General features: G+C 41.4%; 2 protein-coding genes across 2 annotated transcripts in view; one reads left to right on the plus strand and one right to left on the minus strand.

The window, feature by feature from the left end:
- mks1 (MKS transition zone complex subunit 1) overlaps positions 1–11,954 on the minus strand; it is a gene marked incomplete at both ends in the record, with an annotated part of 31,507 nt that extends 19,553 nt beyond the window's left edge. The window contains 4 exons of the mRNA XM_083658726.1: positions 8,390–8,557; positions 8,805–8,857; positions 11,300–11,421; positions 11,878–11,954. Of these exons, the coding sequence (XP_083514852.1) occupies positions 8,390–8,557; positions 8,805–8,857; positions 11,300–11,421; positions 11,878–11,954 (420 nt within the window). The remainder of the gene's footprint in view (positions 1–8,389; positions 8,558–8,804; positions 8,858–11,299; positions 11,422–11,877) is intronic.
- Positions 11,955–13,267: 1,313 nt separating this feature from the next.
- On the plus strand, positions 13,268–19,381 carry styxl1 (serine/threonine/tyrosine interacting-like 1; the record flags this gene model as incomplete). The annotated part of the gene is made up of 8 exons (XM_083658842.1): positions 13,268–13,370; positions 13,518–13,543; positions 13,700–13,799; positions 15,867–16,000; positions 17,078–17,223; positions 17,334–17,431; positions 18,619–18,731; positions 19,229–19,381. The coding sequence occupies 8 exons, from the start codon at positions 13,268–13,270 to the stop codon at positions 19,379–19,381; spliced, it is 873 nt and encodes a 290-aa protein (XP_083514968.1).
- Between the last annotated feature and the right edge of the window lie 757 nt (positions 19,382–20,138).

Here is a 20,138-nt window from a genome sequence, read left to right on the forward strand (position 1 = left end):
TTCTTTTCCTGCCCTAAAAGTGTGTGGATCTCAGAAACCATACACCCCCCATCACCCAAACTTTCCACACAGGTTCACGACATCACCCACTACTCAGAGTAAAAAAATTACACCAATCCACCAGATGGTGGCGCTATAACAGCCAACCACCACTACTACTGCCGCTGCTGCTACTACTACTACTACTATTCTTAGTACTTCTGCTGCTACTATTGCTACCACTCCCACTACTACCAACACTACTACTACTACTATTACTACTACTGCTACTACTACTACTACTAGTACTGCTTGGAAACCGTCAGGTCACCGGATCTACACACACACACACACACACACACACACACACACGCACACGCGCACACACACACACGTACACACACGCACACACATATACACCACACCTGCACCTAATTCTGGACTGATCACCACACACCTGCACTTAAGACGCTAATCAGCCTCTACACTCAGTGTGTGTCCGTTACTGCAGTAGAGGCTGTGTTGGTGTTTCAGTCTGGTGTTTATCCTCCCTTCAGATGCATTATTAAGTAAGTTGTAGTTTTGTTAGCCATTGTTGAATTGCCATTCCAAGCCATCCTGATCTTAAAGGTGAATTGCATATGTTTTTCTCTTTAGCCATGGTTAAAATATATTGTTTATTGTTTGTTTGATTGTTATATTGTTTTTTATTGCTAAACATACTACTTCCTATGACTATTTTGTCTGTTTGCACACGCACACGCACACGCGCACACACACACGCACACACACACACACACACGCACACGCACACTAAAATGGCCACCACTGGTGTACTTCATCTCCCAGAGTGCTTCACTCACTCACTTGTGGATTGTGCCACGTGGGTGGGGAGATGGGTGGAGCTATGGCTATAAAAGAAGTGCAAAACTTGCCCCAAACCCCAGTCTGCTGCTACAGAGGTGCTGTGAGCCAGTCCAACTCATGCTGACCTTAAAGGTGAATTGCATATGTTTTTTTCTTTAGCATGGTTGAAATATATTGTTTATTGTTGCTTTAATTGATTGTTACATTGTTTGTTTATTGCTAATTTGATGTCATTTGGATTGCTTGTTAACATTGTGTATTTGGGTAAATAATTCTGTTTGTGTTCTTATCCACAGACAACATGCTGATTGCCTCACTGTCACTTTTGATGTTGGGAAAATAAAATCACCCTGCACCTTGTCCTGCTGTGTGCCTGCCATCTTTCCTTGTGGTTTTATCTGGGTCCAGTGCTGAGGGGTCACATTGCCCTCACCTGTTCATAGGTGTGACACGCATTAACCGCTCATCCTGGCTGATATTTTACCACATGTTGAACAGAGTTGCTTTAACTTAAGAACACATAATTTGATAATTGTAAACCCAGTTCACCAATGTTTACACTGCAAAATGTATCACCAATGTATTTTACATGAAACAGAAGTTGGCGGGCTTGTAATCCTGCAGTGTGACTGAGCCAATCAGAGTTGGGCTGTGGTCAGGCTCTGTACCAGGTGCACTGAATCACTGATGAATGGAGATGGTGCAAGACAGTTGGCAGTATAGAGGGAACGTTTTTTAACATCCAATTCAACTTATCTTTGAAACCTGCTGAATGAAACCTCCAAAAGCCAAATCTGTGAGTTTAAAGGGAGGTTTACACAATCTGAAATATATTTTCAATGTTATGTAAAGGGAGGTATGAAGGTAATTTGAAGTGACGGCAATGTGTTGTGATTTGAAATGTATTCCTATCTTGTGTTTTAATTAAAGCCAACTGAGATGTTAGTTTTGGCCTTAAAGGGACACTCCACCGAAAACGGAAACAATGCTTATTTATTTTGCACATCTCGCACATCCGAAAACAGTTTAGCAGGCATTCATTTAGTTTGACACTTATTGAGTTGATTTGTGAAAGGTATAGTTTGGTTTATTTGAAGTGGGGTACTATGCGGTACTTGCATGCAGTCGGTGTACTGGGTAAAGCACTCTGGACGCATCACACACAGAGATAGAACTGTACTCTAACCACAACAGAGCTGTCTGCTGAGTGAAGTTGACCATGAGAAAAAACAAATACATAGAATGCTTCCATACTGCTCACCTGGTGTAATCAAACTCTCCACAAGCCCTGAGATGCCAAGTTGACTTGAAAATGTCATTTACACCCTGATTCTAGCTTAAATGTTCACTGTAGCAAGGTTGTACCTTAGTTGGTGTAATTCAGCCGCTAGCTCCAGTGCACATTGCCCCACACACACACACACACACACACACACACACACACACTACTATTACTACTGCTACTACTGCTTGAACCCGGTCAGGTCACCAAATCTCAACCAAACTTTGTGCACTTGTGCACATACCAACTCTGATTAAATGTGCAATTCAGTGTCTATATTATCTGACATACACCCCCCAAGTCACCGGAAGCTTGGACCCCGCATCGCCGCTTGCGGCTATATTTAGGGGTCCAAGCACGAAGTGCATGGATCCCTATTGTATCTGTTCCGTTTATTATTATTCTCCGCTAAAACAGTATGCACGTCAAAAACCGTAAGGGGTACAGTAGCCAGACTTTGCACATAGGTTGGAAATGTGCCCCACTACTCAGAGACAAAAAATTACCCATATTGACCAGATGGTGGCGCTATAACAGACCATTTCACGTATTGGCCCATAACTGTTGAACCGTGAGGCGTAGAATCAAAATTCCACATCTGCTGGATTCCCTGGATCAATGCGCATCTATCCATATAGACCACGCCCATTTAAGTCTGCTAGATTTTCCGCCATCTTGTACTTTCTCAAAAAAAAAAAAAACGAACTCGTCCTAGGCCATTTGCCCAAATGAGCCCAAACTTTTTGTGTGTCATCTCTGGACTTCCCTGATTTAAAAACTTAGAAAGAATTTGGATACGTGAAACCGTCTTGAAATGATAAATGTTTAAACTTTTGATGACACATGCCCTGACACTAAACACACACAAACACACACAAACACACACACACACACACACACACACACACACACAAACAAACAAACAAACAAACAAACAAACAAACACAAACACACACACACACAGACACATACTAAAATGGCCACCACGGCTGTACTTCATCTCCCAGAGTGCTTCACTCCACACACAGGTGTCATACACACATACGCACGCACGCATGCATGCACACACACACACACACACACACACACACACACAGACACACACACACACACACAGCCCCTGGTGCAAGAGATGAGCCAGGGAATGGAATTACTCTCACAAAAAACTACACTTCCCAAGATGCAGCAGCAAAATGGCCGCTCATTACCAGATTGAGAACACCTGAAAAGGAATACATTCTCTCAGTCATACATTCAAAGAAACAGACAGCAACCAGAAGCACCAAGCTCTACTCAGAGTTTAATTTCAAAGACGCCAATGGTCGGTGAATATGTTTACATTCCTGTTGTTTTAAAATGCTGCTTAAATGTTTGATGCAATGCTGCTTAATTTATTTGTTAAATTGCTTCAATTGGAAGGAACCATTGTATTGCAGCACCGATTTCATTTTTGTGTTTGCATCTTTGAATTCATATTGTGTTTTAGTTTAATAAGTTAAAAGCATAAGTTAAAAGTATAAATTACGAAAGAATAACACAAAGTTAAAAATGTTAAATTTATGTTTAAAACGCTACTAAAAATGTGGACATGAATGTACCATGTTAATGTTACTGTTTGAACTTGAAGTGATTGGTGCCCTGTTGAATCTAAACTCTGAAGCTGAATTGGTGAGTTATTGTTTGTGTGTTTGCATCCCCCCCCCCCCCCCCCCCTGGGAAGATGGGTGGAGCTATGGGTATAAAAATTTGAAATGTATTCCTATCTTGTGTGTTTAATTAAAGCCAAGTAAGATGTTAAGAGTTTTGGCCTTAAAGGGACACTCCACCGAAAAACAATGCTGATTTATTTTGCACATCTCACACATCCGAAAACAGTTTCGCAGGCATTCATTTAGTTTGACACTTATTGAGTTGATTTGTGAAAGGTATAGTTTGGTTTATTTGAAGTGTGGTACTATGCGGTACTTGTAATGTCTAAACTTTTAATGCCACCTGCTGTGACACCCCCCCCCCCCCCCATTCCCACACACACACACACACACACACGTGTGAGCCACCTAATTGACTCAGGGCTTGGAGACTCGGACTCAAATTCCCATAATCCATCACTCCCTGGGTGGCTATTCACATGCAACCACCACCATTCTGAATGAAGGACGCCACTTCGAAAAAGTAAGTCTACTATCTTTTTTTGCACCCTATGCCACAGTAATGACATTAGATAAAACATACAATATCATGCAAAAACAAAATGCCACCTACTGAACCTTGGCCTTGAATCTTTGAATTTGAATTACATACTCCAGATTTTCTAAAGTCAACCTATATGCAAATAGTGTCATGTCAATGTGATACACGCCTTTGTTTCATCGAGATTGGATTATTGTAATGTCCTATTTTCTGGCTTGCCACTTTACAGCACTAAAAGGCTGCAACTTATACAGAATGCAGCTGCCAGAATTCTAACCAAAACTCGGAAGTTTGATCATATAACTCCGGTCCTAATCCGTCTCCATTGGCTCCCCATTCAGACCAGATCGGATTTCAAGGTACTTTTATTAGCGTATAAAGCTGTTCACGGGCTTGCACCCCCATACCTAGCTGAGCTAATCATCCCATATGCCCCCACGCGCCCCCTCCGCTCACAGGATGGTAACTATCTTACTGTCCCGAAAATTAATACAAAATCGGCAGGAGGTGGAGCTTTTTCCTATCGTGCTCCATATCTCTGGAACCAGCTCCCCCGATCAATTAGGGAGGCTGGCTCCATAAATATCTTCAAAGCCAAACTCAAGACTTATATCTTCTCACAAGTTTATGATATTGTTTGCTAATGTATTGTATTTGACTATTTACTTCTCTTGATGTGACTTTTATTATCATGTATAGGTCACTGTACTATCATGTTTTCTTCCATTGTTGTTGTTTTCCTGAACTGTAAAGTGTTTCGAGACCATCTCGAATGGTGATTTTACACTTTAAATAAATTGAATTGAATTGAAGTTATAAAAGCTAAACATACTACTTCCTATGACTAATTTGTCTGTTTATGCCATGCTCTTCCACAGATCAACATCACTTGCAAAGTAATCAAACTGGTAAAACCCACAACTGAAGCAACAACCTGAGCCGGCACCACCATGAATACAACAACCTTCCTCCTCATTGACGCAACTGGAACCATTGACCTAGCTGTGTGGGGGTACTGTAAACCTGACATTGACGACTGGTACCACCTGACCAACCTATCCATACATGCATACAAACCAATACATATCTGACAACCACCCCAACCACAACATCAACACCCACCACTGCACTTGAATCATACACAGAACCACCACCACCCACCACTCAAAGCATCTATGGTGAAGTCTCTTCTGCCACCGTCACAAACAAGTACTTCTGTTTTTGGCACCTATCACTACTGTAAACTTTGACTCACTCACATACAAATGTCACAAATGCAATCAACGCCATAAAACAGAAACCGCAAAACACATATCCAATTCTCTCTGTCCATCAATAACCAGGAAACATCATACACCATCCCACTCGCACTTATCACACCGACCACTGCTTACAAAATCACCAACTCAAATGACTACAGACGAAATGGAAGAAGCTATCCTCATGCTCAATCACATCTGAGTTGACGTAATAGACAAATCATAGCCCTGACTCAGACTTGACTCCAAGACTCGACAGTCCTTCCACACAGTCCAGAAACCCCGACTCAGCCCCACACAAGGACAAAATGGATTGATATATTTCTTTTTACTTTAAGTTTTTCATTTCATAAAAACTATTATTTGCAATAAAAACTTATTGTTTGAATCATATATCTGCCTCCTTTGCTGTCTTTTGTCCCAGTTTTTTATGCATTATAACTCCTTTAGTCAACCTTGAGCTTACACTTTTATTGCCAACTTGTAGATGTCCACTGTGCCCAAGCTTACCCTTTTAAAACATCTGAATAACAGACAAGTAACTTGTTAACTGATAACCTATTAAGCCACTAACAGTTTGACTTAAAGGGTGATTTACACAACCTGAATATTAATCTTGTTATACCTATACAGAGACACTATGAATGTACCATGTGGAGTATCTAGTAACAGTTAGGATTTTACATTAATTTCATGACAAATGGTTCAAATTCTGGCCTTGTGCGTATGCAGACCAGATTTATGACTACCACCACTACTACAAAAGCATTGGCTTTTCATTGTGACAACCAATTACTTAGATCACCATTCAGGAACAGTTTGTTTAATCCTTTCCTCACTGAGCACATCTATAACCATGATCAGAAGTGTACAGTAGAAGCAGCACACTATCTTCATCCAATGGACTCGGAACACCACAAAAGCAACACCTCAGTAAGCTGTCCACTCATGGCTAACACATCTAAGCTTATCAGGAAGCTAGGATTTGAAATTATGACAGTTTGCCTAGAAAAAGTCCATTGCTTAACACATTGAGTGCCACAGCGCTTCAGTAAAATTGTCTGGAGCCTGTGCCAGATTCACTTCCATTCAGTTGAAAACAGCTATAGAATTTTTTCTATTATGGCTATATTAACGGGGCTGGACTTTAATGAAACATTGAACACTCCTGCTTCTTCCAAAGAAGAAATTTTGTTTCTAGACAGTTCCATTATGAAATGACAGCCTCTCAAAAAAGTGCACTTTCAAGGGTTTTCTGTCGTTTTTTTTTACTTTCCAAGATATAGTCCCTTTTATGAATACCTTTTGCACTCTAATTTCGAGCACATTCACTGACTCTGGCTGGTGTTTTCTGATGTGGTGGCGTGTGGTGTGGTTTCTGTGCAGCCTGTGTGCCACACACCCCTCTCCCCCCCCCCCCCCCCCCCCCCCCTCTCCACCTCTGAGCTGCGGGCTCCTCCCACACGCACAGAGTTTGTTTTCTCGACTCAGTTTTTGCCCCGGACAGATCCCAGCGCCCATCAAGGAAATGATGCGCGCTGGCAAACGCGACTGAACGAAAAGGCTTGGCCGTTCGGCTTCGGATGCTGGCTTTCTAGGAAATCGTGTGGAGATAGATAGAAGCATAAGAGCTCAGTTGTGAGCGCGGATGCAGCCGAGCCCACTCTCCGCTGTAGACAGAGCAATATATACGGCTCTGGCAGAAAGCATGCATCGGTTTCCACTTTGATCACGGCTTTCTCCGCTGTCTCCTGTACAAAGTAAAGGATCTGAGGTGGGTGGAGCAGCTCCTGTGACGATGTTTAAGGTGGCGCCGTGTGATCCCTTGAAGGGATTCATGCTCACTGGCTAGGTACGACCTTAAACAGCAGAATTATGGAATAATATGAATTATGATTTTAGGACGTCCACAGACGTCCTTGGCACTCCTCGTTACTTTTTTTTAGGACGTCCACAGACGTCCTTGGCACTCAATGTGTTAATAAGCCTCTTTGACAGCCACCATTTGGCTTACCACCACCACTGCTACTTACTACATATTACTTACTGCAAACTTGGTACACTTGTGCACATATCAACTCTGACTAAATGTGCAATTCAGTGTCTATATTATCTGACATATAACCCCCAAGTCACCAGAAGCTTGGACCCCGCATCGCCGCTTGCGGCTATATTTATTATTATTATTATTATTATTATTAACTTGTTTAAAAACATATAGGCATGTAATTCTAGATAAGTCTGCCTTTTATTTCATATTTCATACAGTTCAAATAAGACTTTCTGAGCATGACCAGTTTGACTTGTTTAAATTTAAAAACATATAGGCCTGTAATTCAAGTCTGCCTTATTTCAATTGGTTTTTAGCCCTAGTTGCACTTCTGTTGCACTTTTTTGTTAATTTGAAGTTTATAACAGTGCATGAAGGCATTGTGTATCAAATTAATGCGCTATTTTCTGTGCAATTAATTTGAGTGGTTTAAAAAAAAATCTGAAATTTGGGTTGCGACTTCATGACAAGGAAAATAGTGGGTCCTGAGGCTACACCAGTTGAGAACCACTGCTGTAGATAGAACAGAAAGTGTATCAAGCTTGGCCCAGCACTCTAGATGTATACAAATGCTATAGGTGAATTTTGAGATGACGGAGCACACCAGGCTCAAAATCAGAAATCCCGGTCGGCTAAATCCAAGCACTTTTAAAGCCTCAAATTATTTATTTTTAATTCAAGCACTTTCAACCCTGCAAAAAAATTCCATAATGTGGAATGTTCTGTCAAAATGGTGACATTGAGAGATTCTGCAGAACCTACCAGCTGCTGGAGTGGAAGGCAGTTGGTGTAGCGGTCGTGGTCGGTATAGGTGAAAATCCTGTGATTTCGTCGGCTCTTGGTTCTGTTCAAGGCCTTGACTTCTGTGTGGTACTGTCTCTCCAGAGGGCTCTGGCATACAGCCTCGCTTTGAAACAGCTCCATCTCATACTAGATCCGCACACAGAAACAGTTACATAGGGTGGGTAAATAGAGAGATCATCAAATTACAAATATTTAAAGTCTTTCGGGACCGGCTGGGAACTAACTGTTGGATATATAATGTTTATTATATCTAATACTGTGTAATAAAAATGTGTTGAGTTGCTTCATCATCAGACAACAGAATAAGTCACAATCAAGTGTTTACTTCAGTCCCATCTTCTGTAGGATGGGGATACAAGGCTGGAAGCACTACCTGACTGAAGAGCTTCTCCTGCCAGCCCACCAACAACTCCTCCTCATTATCACCTGGTAAGACAAACACCACGAATGTCACATTAGTCACGTTTCCCTTCAGGTTTTGCGCAAATTCGAAGCGCTCTTTTGAAAAGTGGACAATCTTAAAATTTGCATCAGGTGTGTTTCCATAAATGGCTGTTAAGCAAAGAAGTAGGTTGTGTGTGGGGGGTGAGACATACTGTAAATGCAGAGACTTTCCAATGGTTACTTGCCATAGGAGAAGCAATAATTGTTGTCATGCAATTTGCTGGTGGGCGTATACGTGGGATCAGCCGAGTAGCATTTTGGGAAATAAACCACGTCACTGGGTGGCAACGGCAATGGAACCCTATGGAGCGTGAGCTTTGGGAGGCTTGAGTGTCTGACTCTAGCCGGCTGACCCTGTTTACATTTTAAAAACGGCGACAGCTCACACGACATGCATATATTATACATCAAACTCTTGAGCTACTTCTGCTCTCACTCAGAATGTCAAAATATAAGCAATGTGATGTATAGTTTTTGAGATATTAACGTTTGTTTGGCACAACTCATTTTGTTTATTTTTTGTTTATTTAAAAGGATCCCCATTAGCCGCCGCCGAAACGACCGCTAGTCTTCCTGGCGTCCAAACACAATACACATTACGTTACAAACAATTGTAAACAGTAGACAGTAAAGTGCAGTAGTAAAATACCATATTAAAAATTATAAGAAATATTAAATTCATTGCAATACAGGAAAAATCCCAGAAAAACATAGTAAAAACCGATACAAAATAGGATAGAAAAACAACAATAATTTGGTCAGCTAATTATGTAGCTGGCCTATTGCGCAGACAACAATTTATCTAAAAAGACAATACTATTCAAAACATAAAATTCCAAGTAGTGTTAAAGTGTAGTCCTGAGCATCAGTGTGTGTTTGCTGGTGTTTGAGAGTGCAGCTGGGATCTTAACTTCCAGCATCAAGTGGATACTCATACTAGTTAACTGCCGCAGGGTTCCGCATTTCTGGGTGGCAGTGACATCACGCTGATTCGTCCTATTTCTTTCTTAACTCATTGAGTGCCAGCCACTTTTGGAAAACGGATGCTCCCAGTGCCAGCCCTTTCAGAGCATTTTCAGTGATTTCTCGAGGCCCACAGAATATTGTGTGATATTACTATGTAAACACCGAACACGCACAAAGAACGATGAGACTCTATTGTATCATCAGCAAAAAAAAGTTTATTGATATCATTTTCCGTTCTTTAGTTATCAGCAGTAGAAGATAGGTTGTTTTCACCAAAAACAGACGTTTCAAATTAGAAGCTGAGATAATGAGCCTTTTGTGAAATTAAGCATTTCAAGCACATCACTGACTCTGAAGCTAATATTTTCTGATGTAGTGACGTGGTGTAGTTGTGTGGTGCCCTGCGTGCCCCACCCCCCTCAACTGCAAACTCCTCCTCCGTGGGAGTGTCTCTGGTGGCTCTGCTCGAATCTCTGCTACCTGCGTCAGGCGACGAATCTCTGCATGGAGCTGGGATAAACTCATCCCCACACCAACACACAGCTTGCATGCCAGAGCTGGGAGAAACTCACCCCCACACCAACACACAGCCTGCATGCCGGCGGAGCTGGGAGAAACTCATCCCCACACTAACACACAGCCTAACACGCACCCAGCATCTATTTTCGGAGCGCTCCGTTTTTGTGCGCCGGCTCCCAGCGCGACACCGAAAAGCCAAACCGGACTGCTGAGAATGATTTGGCCCTTCGGCGTCGGGTGCTGCTTTTCTGGCGGCTAATCGTGTGGAGAAACTATGCAGCAGAGACAGAGGGGCTCAGTTGTGGGAGCGGATTGACTGCTGTTCGCAGCTAACGTTAGCTCCAGCCAGAGCAATCTATACGGCTCTGGCTCCAGCATCGGTTTCCGTTTCATCACGGGGCTTCTTCTGCTGTTTTTCCTCACCTTTCTCTAATCTGGAGAGCACTGTCGCCACCTAATGGGTCCGTAAAATAGCTTGTACACCTTCAACGTCCACCATATTTGTACAGGAGATGCATCAGGCTTTGATCCACGTCCCACCGTCAAAAAACGCAATTGACGTCTTTATACGTTACTATTTGAATTGACGTCTTTAGACGTCATTGGCACTCAATGAGTTAAATATCGCAAGAGAAATGCCACTCTGTTCCGCCAGCAGAACACATCGTAACAGATCAGACAAGCTGCCAGCTTATTTGGAAAAGGTGTTTCTATCTCCCATTTTGCGCATTAACTAATTAAAAAAAAAGGCACACCACCTCAAGTGAGCGTAAAATTTAGGACGTTTATTGAAATTTTTGCATTACCATCATCAAGCTTTTCTAATGCAGTACTTCAAATTGCACATAAACAGGTGAATTGGAAATGCACCTATTGTCGTTCTTAAAACAATTATTTTGAAGTGTGAACAAACACGGGTCCATCCTGCGGTAGATATACCTGCTTGGCCTTGCGATGTGAAGGTGTCCAGTTCAATGGATCCTCTCTCTTGATGGGACAGAACTTGCTGTTGAAGGTGCTGGGAGAGGGCTGCTGTGGAGGTCACCCTCTCAACACGGACCCTGGGGTGCCAAAAAGAAGAAAGTAAAGTTGTGCCATGCTAGAACAAAGTGGCATGGAAAAGTCAGTGGAAGGAGTAAAGAATTGGAGTCTTGCACTAACAAAGAAAATTCACCCTGCTACAGTATGGTTATAAGTCGCTTGATAAGGATGTGATCAGTATTCAACTTTCTAAGGTATTTGCTCATCACTCGCTAACCTTGCTCAAAGAAACGATTGTTGTAAGCTTATGTATTGTTATTATTATTATATTTATTATTTGATACACTTACCACCATCATAACCAACTGTTGAAGTTACCGCCCAGCATTCCATCAAACCAAATCCTACTGAGCAGCTCAAGCTAAACCAGTTTGGATCTGGTCGCTGCTATTCAACTTAATAGCTAACTATAACGCTGCTATGCTTAATTTAACATACAGAAAATGTTGGGTAGCTAAAGTTACCTTATCACTTACCTTATCCTTAGGTTTTTTACAGCATCCCTGGAGCGATAGACAGTCTCCCCAGTATCTGTGTTCCAGCCGTCTGCCATGGGCTGCAGAGATTATAGTTAGCTTTGTCAATGATAACTGCTTTTGGTTTGCTGGCTAGCTCTCGTTACCCTGCTATTTTGTAGCCAGCTAACGTTACCCTGTTCTTAATGACGTACAACAAGCAACAGGTCGCAGTGTATTTAGTCTCGCATGTAATGCTGATCCGAGACAAGAGTCGCTGTTGGCCGATAAACAGCAGGCATCTACTTTGAGAAGCTAATAACGATAACTGGCTAGCATGGAACAACCATGAGGAACAACAACTCAAGGCTTGTCGTCGTTGCGTGGTAACGGACTTCTTTCTTCTACTTATTTTTGCTTTGCGGCAGTAGACGCAAGGAAGACGCACTGCTGCCATCTACAGGTCATCAACACTCACACACACACACACACACACACACACACGCACGCACGCGCACACACACACCCGCGCACACACGCACACACTTCTTCACTTCTTTTCGTTTTATGGTGGATTGCAAACTTTGATTTTGAAGATGCATACTGCCACCTACTGTATGCAGAATGGTATTTACATCACAGAATGGGAAATAATACCTTCATAGACATTTTTTTTATATCCACTTCAGGTTTCGGGAATAGCCACGGCGGAATCACACTTATATAGGGGTAGGGCTATTAAAATTAATACTTTCCGGTCCATATTCTTCTGCTTTAACCTTTTCTGTCCATCCAAATCCATTGCCCTTAAATCTACTATATTCCCAACATTTCTTGTAACAACCCCTTGGCTGGGTTCTCATAGCCACACACCCCGTAAACGTATCCAGTTCCAGTAGGCCTATGACATCATCAGTTTATCCCTTCTGAAAACAAGCGGGGCCTCACCTGTCTCTACCTGAGTGCAGATTCTGAGAGCTTCATTTTGTACTCTCACAATTCTGTTAAAGTGTGTATTTTCTTCTTCTTCTTCTTCTTCTTCTTCTTCTTCTTCTTCTTCTTCTTCTTCTTCTTCTTCTTCTTCTTCTTCTTCTTCTTCTTCTTCTTCTTCTTCTTCCGGCATGAGAAGTGGTGATTGGTTAGGATTAGGATCAAATATCAGGCCAAGCCAATCAGAGGCAGAGTGGGTCGGGTCATGCCCCATCCTGGAAGACGCTCTGTTGTCTAGCAACCATACACAGATACAGACCGTTTGGCCTTCAAAACCAATAGCTGGCTAGCTTGCTCACTTTTTAGTTTCTGTGTGGATATCAGAAGCAACAACGTATTCGGGTTATATTTCTTTAAGTAGACGCATCGACATTGTCACAGGTTTTTTCAGCATTGTTTTCATCTTGCCAGGCCCTCTGCGATGCCTGGAATCATTATGTGTGAACCATGTGAACTGTACAACATCCTCAACCAGTACCACCATCTGCCCAGGTTGGCAGAGATCAACTATCTCTGTTTGATTGGTAAAGAGATTAGATGTATCTATGTTCATTTTTAAATGCTAGACTACGTGACCACTAATATTATACGTTTTGATGTGGCTGCATGATTGCTCTGGTTTTAAGCTATTTAATTTCTGTTATAATTGGCATATTTGCACTTTTCTCTAGATGCTCGTGAAAGGCAGCATTATAATGTGAGCCATATCGTAACAGCTAGACATGTAAAAAGGGTATGGGAATCATTTTGTCCACATTCCATCTACTCCACTGCCTGAAATACAATACCTGTAATACAAGGTTATATAGTGTATAAATATGCAAGCTTTCCGTCTTTCCTTCACATTTTCCAGGATTCAGATGGTACATTCTTCATGCCAGAGGCAGTAGAGATTGACAGCATGCAGTACATAGTGGTGTACGACACTGACACAAGCTCTCTGCAAGGGCAAGGTGGGCTGAAATTCACAGGTGCTGCCATGCAAGTGTGAAATGTAGTCATTCTGTTGATGAATTTGTACCTTTTTTTTCTTATTTTTTTTTTTTTTTTTTTTGACAGTTATGTATCAATACAGGTTACCTGGGCAACCATAGCAATACAATATCGATTCACTTTTTCTTCTTTTTCTCCCCCCTCCCCTCCCCAAAATGCAAATTAAAATATACAACTTCAATAACAGACACACATAACCTTACAAAATCCCACGCAGATACAGGAACAAAAAAGACACACACACACAAAAGGAAACAAAAGAAAAAACACACAGCTAAAGCACATAGATTATGCTCTTTAGAGTTCAGTATTAGATCCTTTGATTTCAGTGAAGAATACGCCCCAAACCTTCAAATAAATCCTCTCTACCCGCCACTCTATATGTGACTCGTTCATATGATGCCATTTGACACATTATTTCCATCCATTCTTTATAGGTAGACAGCACTAAGGACTTCCAGTGTCTCAGAGTGACTCTACAACCAGTTGTCATGGCCAATTGTAGCCATAATCTCATACGATTAGTCACTCTGATGTTATCTGGTAGCAATCCCAACAGACAAAGCGCTGGGGTTTTAACCAGTGGTATCTTCAGCATTCCATTCAAGAAATCAATAATATCATCCCACATGCGTACTGTCTTCTCACAATAATACAATAAGTGCACTAGGGTCCCCGCCTCCTTACCACATCTCTTGCAGATATCATTGTCCCTTAGTTTCAGTTTAGCTAGTTTGCAAGGGTTCCAAGTAACTTCTATTAATAATCTTATAATGAATACGCTGAGATTGTATCTCCCGTGAGCATTTATGCCAGGTTGCAACAAGGTTCTTCCAGTCACCCATCAAAATCTCTTCCCCAACATCCTTCTCCCAACATATTTTTAGGCCTTCTAATGGTGGTGTGTGTGCATCCCTGATATGCTGATAAAATGTTGAGGCACCTCCCTTTTTTTTGCAATGTTATATGAAATAATTCATGAATCCCTGTTTGCTGGTTAAGTTTAGACTTTACACTTGCCAATATACAGTGCCTTAATTGTAAGTATCTGTAAGATTCTGATTCATTTAGATTATATTCAGCCTTTATCTCCTCAAAGGACCTCATCTCTTCATTCCCAAACACATCACCTAGGAGATGTATCCCTGACCTGACCCAATGTTCCCAGATAAAGGTCTTCTTGCCTATCAGAAGCTTCTTATTGTACCATATAAAAGAAGCTTTGGGTGTGAGACATGGACTAGCTTTTGTAAAGCGATGCGCCATAATTCCAGGAATCCCTGGCAAAAGATAATACTGGGTTCCTAAACAGTATTGCTCTTCCCAATTGGGTCAAAAAGGCCTCTAAGGAGGATGGATATGTTAATTCTTCTTCGATTCCTAACCAAGCGGGAGCCTGGTCCGGTGGGAGGTTCATTTTAGATAGCTGTGAGAGAGAGAAGGCATAATGATACCAGTCAATCTTCGAGAGCGACAAGCCCCCCCTTTCTTTGGCAGCATATAGTTTAACGCGGCCAAATGAAGGCTTTTTCCCCATCCATATAAAGTATTCAATTATTTCGTTGTACTGCTTCAACAGTATGTGTGGAAGTGTTATGGGTAGCATTATATATAATATAATGTATCTTAGGTGCTATAATCATTTTCACCAGGTTGATCCTGCCCAACAACGATATATGAAAGAAAACAATGAAAGAAAAAAAGAAAAAGAAAAAAAGAAAATAAGTCCTTGCTTATGAAGCATTGACAAAAACCAAAAATGGGTTAATTGTGACCGAAAGGGTGTAGGTTTATTTGTTTGTTTGTTTATTTATATGTTTGTTTGTTTGTTTGTTTGTTTGTTTGTTTGTTTGGCTGTTTATTTATTTATTTATTATTAGGGGTCCAAGGCAGCACTTAGTGTGTGGAAGCCTATTGTAATTGTTCCGCATATTATACACTTTTGACAGCCAGTGTATGCCCTCAAAAACATGCTTAGACATTGCTTGAGACATTCTTCAAACTTGTTCCTTTGGCCACGATTGTAGGTGGAGCTGTGGAATGTGCCCAAACCCTGGCTAAAGCCAGCCTCTATCCCATCCGCATAGTGAAAGGAGGCTATCAGAAGTTCTCCGCTCTCTACCCTTTCTTAAGAACCATGAAAATCATGTACACCATCATGGTAACATACGTACCCCTGAACGGGGGCTTCATGACATTCTTAAAGCAATGTTCCACTTAGTTTTAACATGGGGGATAATCAGCACTTGACCGCCATGAAAACCAGAATATAAAATAATCACCAAGATTGGCTGCAGCTGGACAAGTTTGTAGATTTTGTGACATTTGAATGAGGCCAGATGTTGATTGAACAGATTCAACAACAGACTGATTTTAAGACCATAAAGCAGTCCTCTGCTTTATGTGTTTTTCTTTCTTTCTTTACACTGAAATTAGTATGTAAATAAAAGTAGATTGTGTCTTCCAAACAGGAACCATCTCTCCTAAATGGTATCCTTCTCCTATGTTGCCTTCTATCAATAAAAATGTCAGTTGAAAATCACAGCAGCAGGATGTGTAGTTGAATCTGTTCACCAATGTGTTAAATTGTAATTTTTCAGGGTATTTTCAGGAAGGGGGGCGGTATGCATACACGCTAAACATACAGAAACAGTGAGTTGACAGAGGTACATAAAACAAGTATAACTGCTATTTACAATAAGTGTGATGTAGAGGAGAGTGAACGTTATAAATATGTATATAAGAAGAAAATAATATAAGAAAATAATTGTATATATGTACAGTCTCAAGTATATATAAACCACACTGGATTGTAAACAAGGCTATAAGTCATCAGACATTGCACAGATGTTTATCGATCTATTATAAGCAAAGCTTTGAGACGGTTATTGCACAGTTATTGTTGCACAGTTATTGCACAGGTAACACGTTTCACCTTAGAGTAGTGTGTGTGTGTGTGTGTGTGTGTGTGTGTGTGTGTGTGTGTGTGTGTGTGTGTGTGTGTGTGTGTGTGTGTAAGTAAGTAAAAAATCTGCACTCCACAAACTCATCCAGCTGCATCTCATCATGGTGAGTAGTTTATATTCTGGTTTTCATGGTGCTCAAGAGCCAAATAAGCCCCTTGTTAGAACTCAGTGGAATATTGGTCTAAAGTGTTTTAGGGTGGATTTTTTTCTTGATTCAGAGTGTTGATACATGCTGATTTGAATGACAGTGTAATATGTGTTGAATATCTCAGGAGCTGGAAACTCTCCAGATGTACCCAGTGGAGATCATAGCAGGTCTGCTCTATATGGGCGACCACAGGCAAGCCTCCAATCGCAACCTCCGTGAGGCCCTGAAAATTAGCGCTGTGGTCAATATCTCACAGAGCAGCAGTCTGGAGTAAGGCATGACTTGAAATGTACAACATAGAGAATATTATGGATGTGCTGTATCACAATTGTTTTATTTTATGAATGAATTTCTAATGTGAATCATTCTTTTGAAATTAGGTTTGAAAAGGGAAAGCAGGCCATCCTTAACATACCTGTTGTGGATTCAGTGATGTCCGATTTCTATGCAAGCTTTGAAAGGCTTTGTGTTTTTATTGGTAAGTATCTATCTATCTATCTATCTATCTATCTATCTATCTATCTATCTATCTATCTATCTATCTATCTATCTAAATTTGGCAATGTGGGCAATGTTTCAATTCTGTGTCCTGTTGTCCCGGAAGTGATGTCACACACACAAGGATAAATTTGGCAATGTGGGCAATGTTTCAATTTTCACACACACACACACACACACACACACACACACACACACACACACACACACACACACACACACACACACACACACACACACACACACACACACACACACACACACACACACACACAAGGGCATTGTGACATCACTGATGATGTCATCAGTGATGTCCTAAGACTGATGTCATTAGTGATGTCATAAGGGGGCGCACACACACACACACACACACCTGCGCACATGTAAACTTAAGGGCAATAACATTTTGTGAGCAACACACACACACACACACACACACATGTGCGCCAATAGGGCAGGGGAGGCCATGGCGCAGCCGAGCTGCGTATGCGAGCTGCAGGGCCAGCTCGGCGAGCTGCAGGGTGGGCGAGCCCATGCAGCAGGCTCGCCTAGGAATCGAGTGCGAATAGCGTGCGAGATGCCTAGTTGTTTATGCTTATTTTATGGCTACAAAATTATACCCATAAAAGTTATTAATAGGGATGGGATGCAACGAGACAGTATGTATGATACATTTGTATTGAAATAAACAAAATTCTGAGAATTATGTTTATTTCGAGACACAAATCTTTGTAGCGATGGCACTATAGCTCGCTATAATGTAAACCAGTGGTTCTCAAATGGGGGTCCGGGGACCCCCAGGGGTCCGTGGCACTTTGTAAGGGGGTCCGCGAAAAGATTTCAAGGAAATAAAAAATAAAATAAAAAAATTGCAAAAGCTTCATAGTTCAACGGAAATATGTTATGCTTTAAATCTAAAATGGTTCATGGATTACATTCTAATGTGACAAACCTATCAATTTAAAAGTCAAGCACGTTACCGTGGAAACACTTAAGCTTAACCCAAAATCACAAATCAGAATGAGGGGGTGGGTCCCCGGTATATTTTCTATCTTGTAAGGGGTCCTTGGCTGAAAAACTTTTGAGAACCTCCTCTGATGTAAACAACAACTTTTTTTTAAATGTCATTATGGAGCCATCCACCTGTCACTCCTTCCTTGTTTTCAGGTTCCCATTTGAACATGGGCTCTCATGTGCTGGTATGTTCCAGTCATGGCATCAGCCGCTGTAGTGCTGGCACCATGGCCTTTCTGATGCACCACCTGAAACACACGCTGCAGGCAAGTGGCCTTTATGCACTTTGATGGTGTATAATATGTTGTCATAGAAATTAATGGAGTTTGAAACTCATGTTGGAGTGGAATTTACCTTCCAGTAATCCCTTCAAATTAGGGATGCACGATATATCTGCAATCATATCGGTATATCGGCAGATGTTAGTCATTTTTTAACACATCATATCGGCATCGGTCCGATGTTGCAATGTTAATATTGGTTATCGGTATCCGCCAAAATGTTCACATTGAGAGGAAACATTGTGATAAATCTATGATTTATGGGCTTTTCCAAATGTTTTGGATATAAAGAAATGCATAACTTTCAAATTCATAGTGTTTACATGTGTTTTACATGGTATTGGCCAAAATGTTCACATCGGTGCATCCCTACTTAAAATACAGTACATGTCTGGGACATAATGAAGGGGTTTGGTTTGGTTGTTGTTAATGTATTTACCACTTCCTTTTTACATCATGATATTGTGACTGGCCTTTTCCAGGAGGCCTGGGAGCATGTGTTGAAATGTAAAAGCAACATGAGGCCAAACAGGGGCTTTGTACAGCAGCTGTCAGACTGGGAGCTTCACACTCTGGGACAGACACTGACCGATGTTTCTGAGACTCGTTGTCATGGCGACACCCATGCCCTATAGAATTATACCGTTGAGTTGGTGTTTGTTTGCTTGTGACATTTTATTCGTCGTAGTCTGTCTCACTACAGTGGTAGCCTGGTAAACCAGCCCGTCACTTGGTAAATCAAATGTGAGTTCACGTGACGGGCTGGTTTACCAGGCTACTACAGTGGTGCAGTCGGTGCTAATTAACACTTGGCAATTCTTCATTTAGACCTGGTGTGTGAAACAGAGGCGGAGGAGTCCACCCTCATTGGAAGAGAGGGGTAGTGGATTGTGCCAAGTGTGATTTGAGTAGAATAAAATGTATATGTCTATTTTGAGTGTCTTAGAACATTGATTGGGACATGGCAATATATTTGATTGGTCATCCAGTTATTCAGTGATACTAATGTAACAAATTATTGTATTGAATGTAACCCTTTATCTGTTGGTTCTTTAATTGACACTGATTGTCGGTCCTGTGTTTGTAGGGGCTTGGGCTATTTAACAGGCAAGCACACGTGTGAGAGAGTTCACTTTTCCATTATCCAGGAATGTACAGGACTGCTGGCCTGATAGCTAGTGCCCACGTTTGGATGGGTTTAGCCTAGGCTAAGGGTTCCAGTGTAAGTTCTGGTGGAGCTGGAGTTATTTTGTCTTTTGCTTTCAACCCAATCAAGTATTTTTTCCCCCTTTTGTATTTTTGTTGCAACTCAAAATGGAAAGTGCCAGTTTCTCCACAATAAACATTTTGTGGTGAACTTGAAGCCTGCCCCTGCCTCTTATCCTGTTCGCC

The sequence above is a fragment of the Poromitra crassiceps genome (assembly GCF_964638095.1).
Source record: "Poromitra crassiceps genome assembly, chromosome: 1".
In the NCBI taxonomy this organism is placed as follows: Eukaryota; Metazoa; Chordata; class Actinopteri; order Beryciformes; family Melamphaidae; genus Poromitra; species Poromitra crassiceps.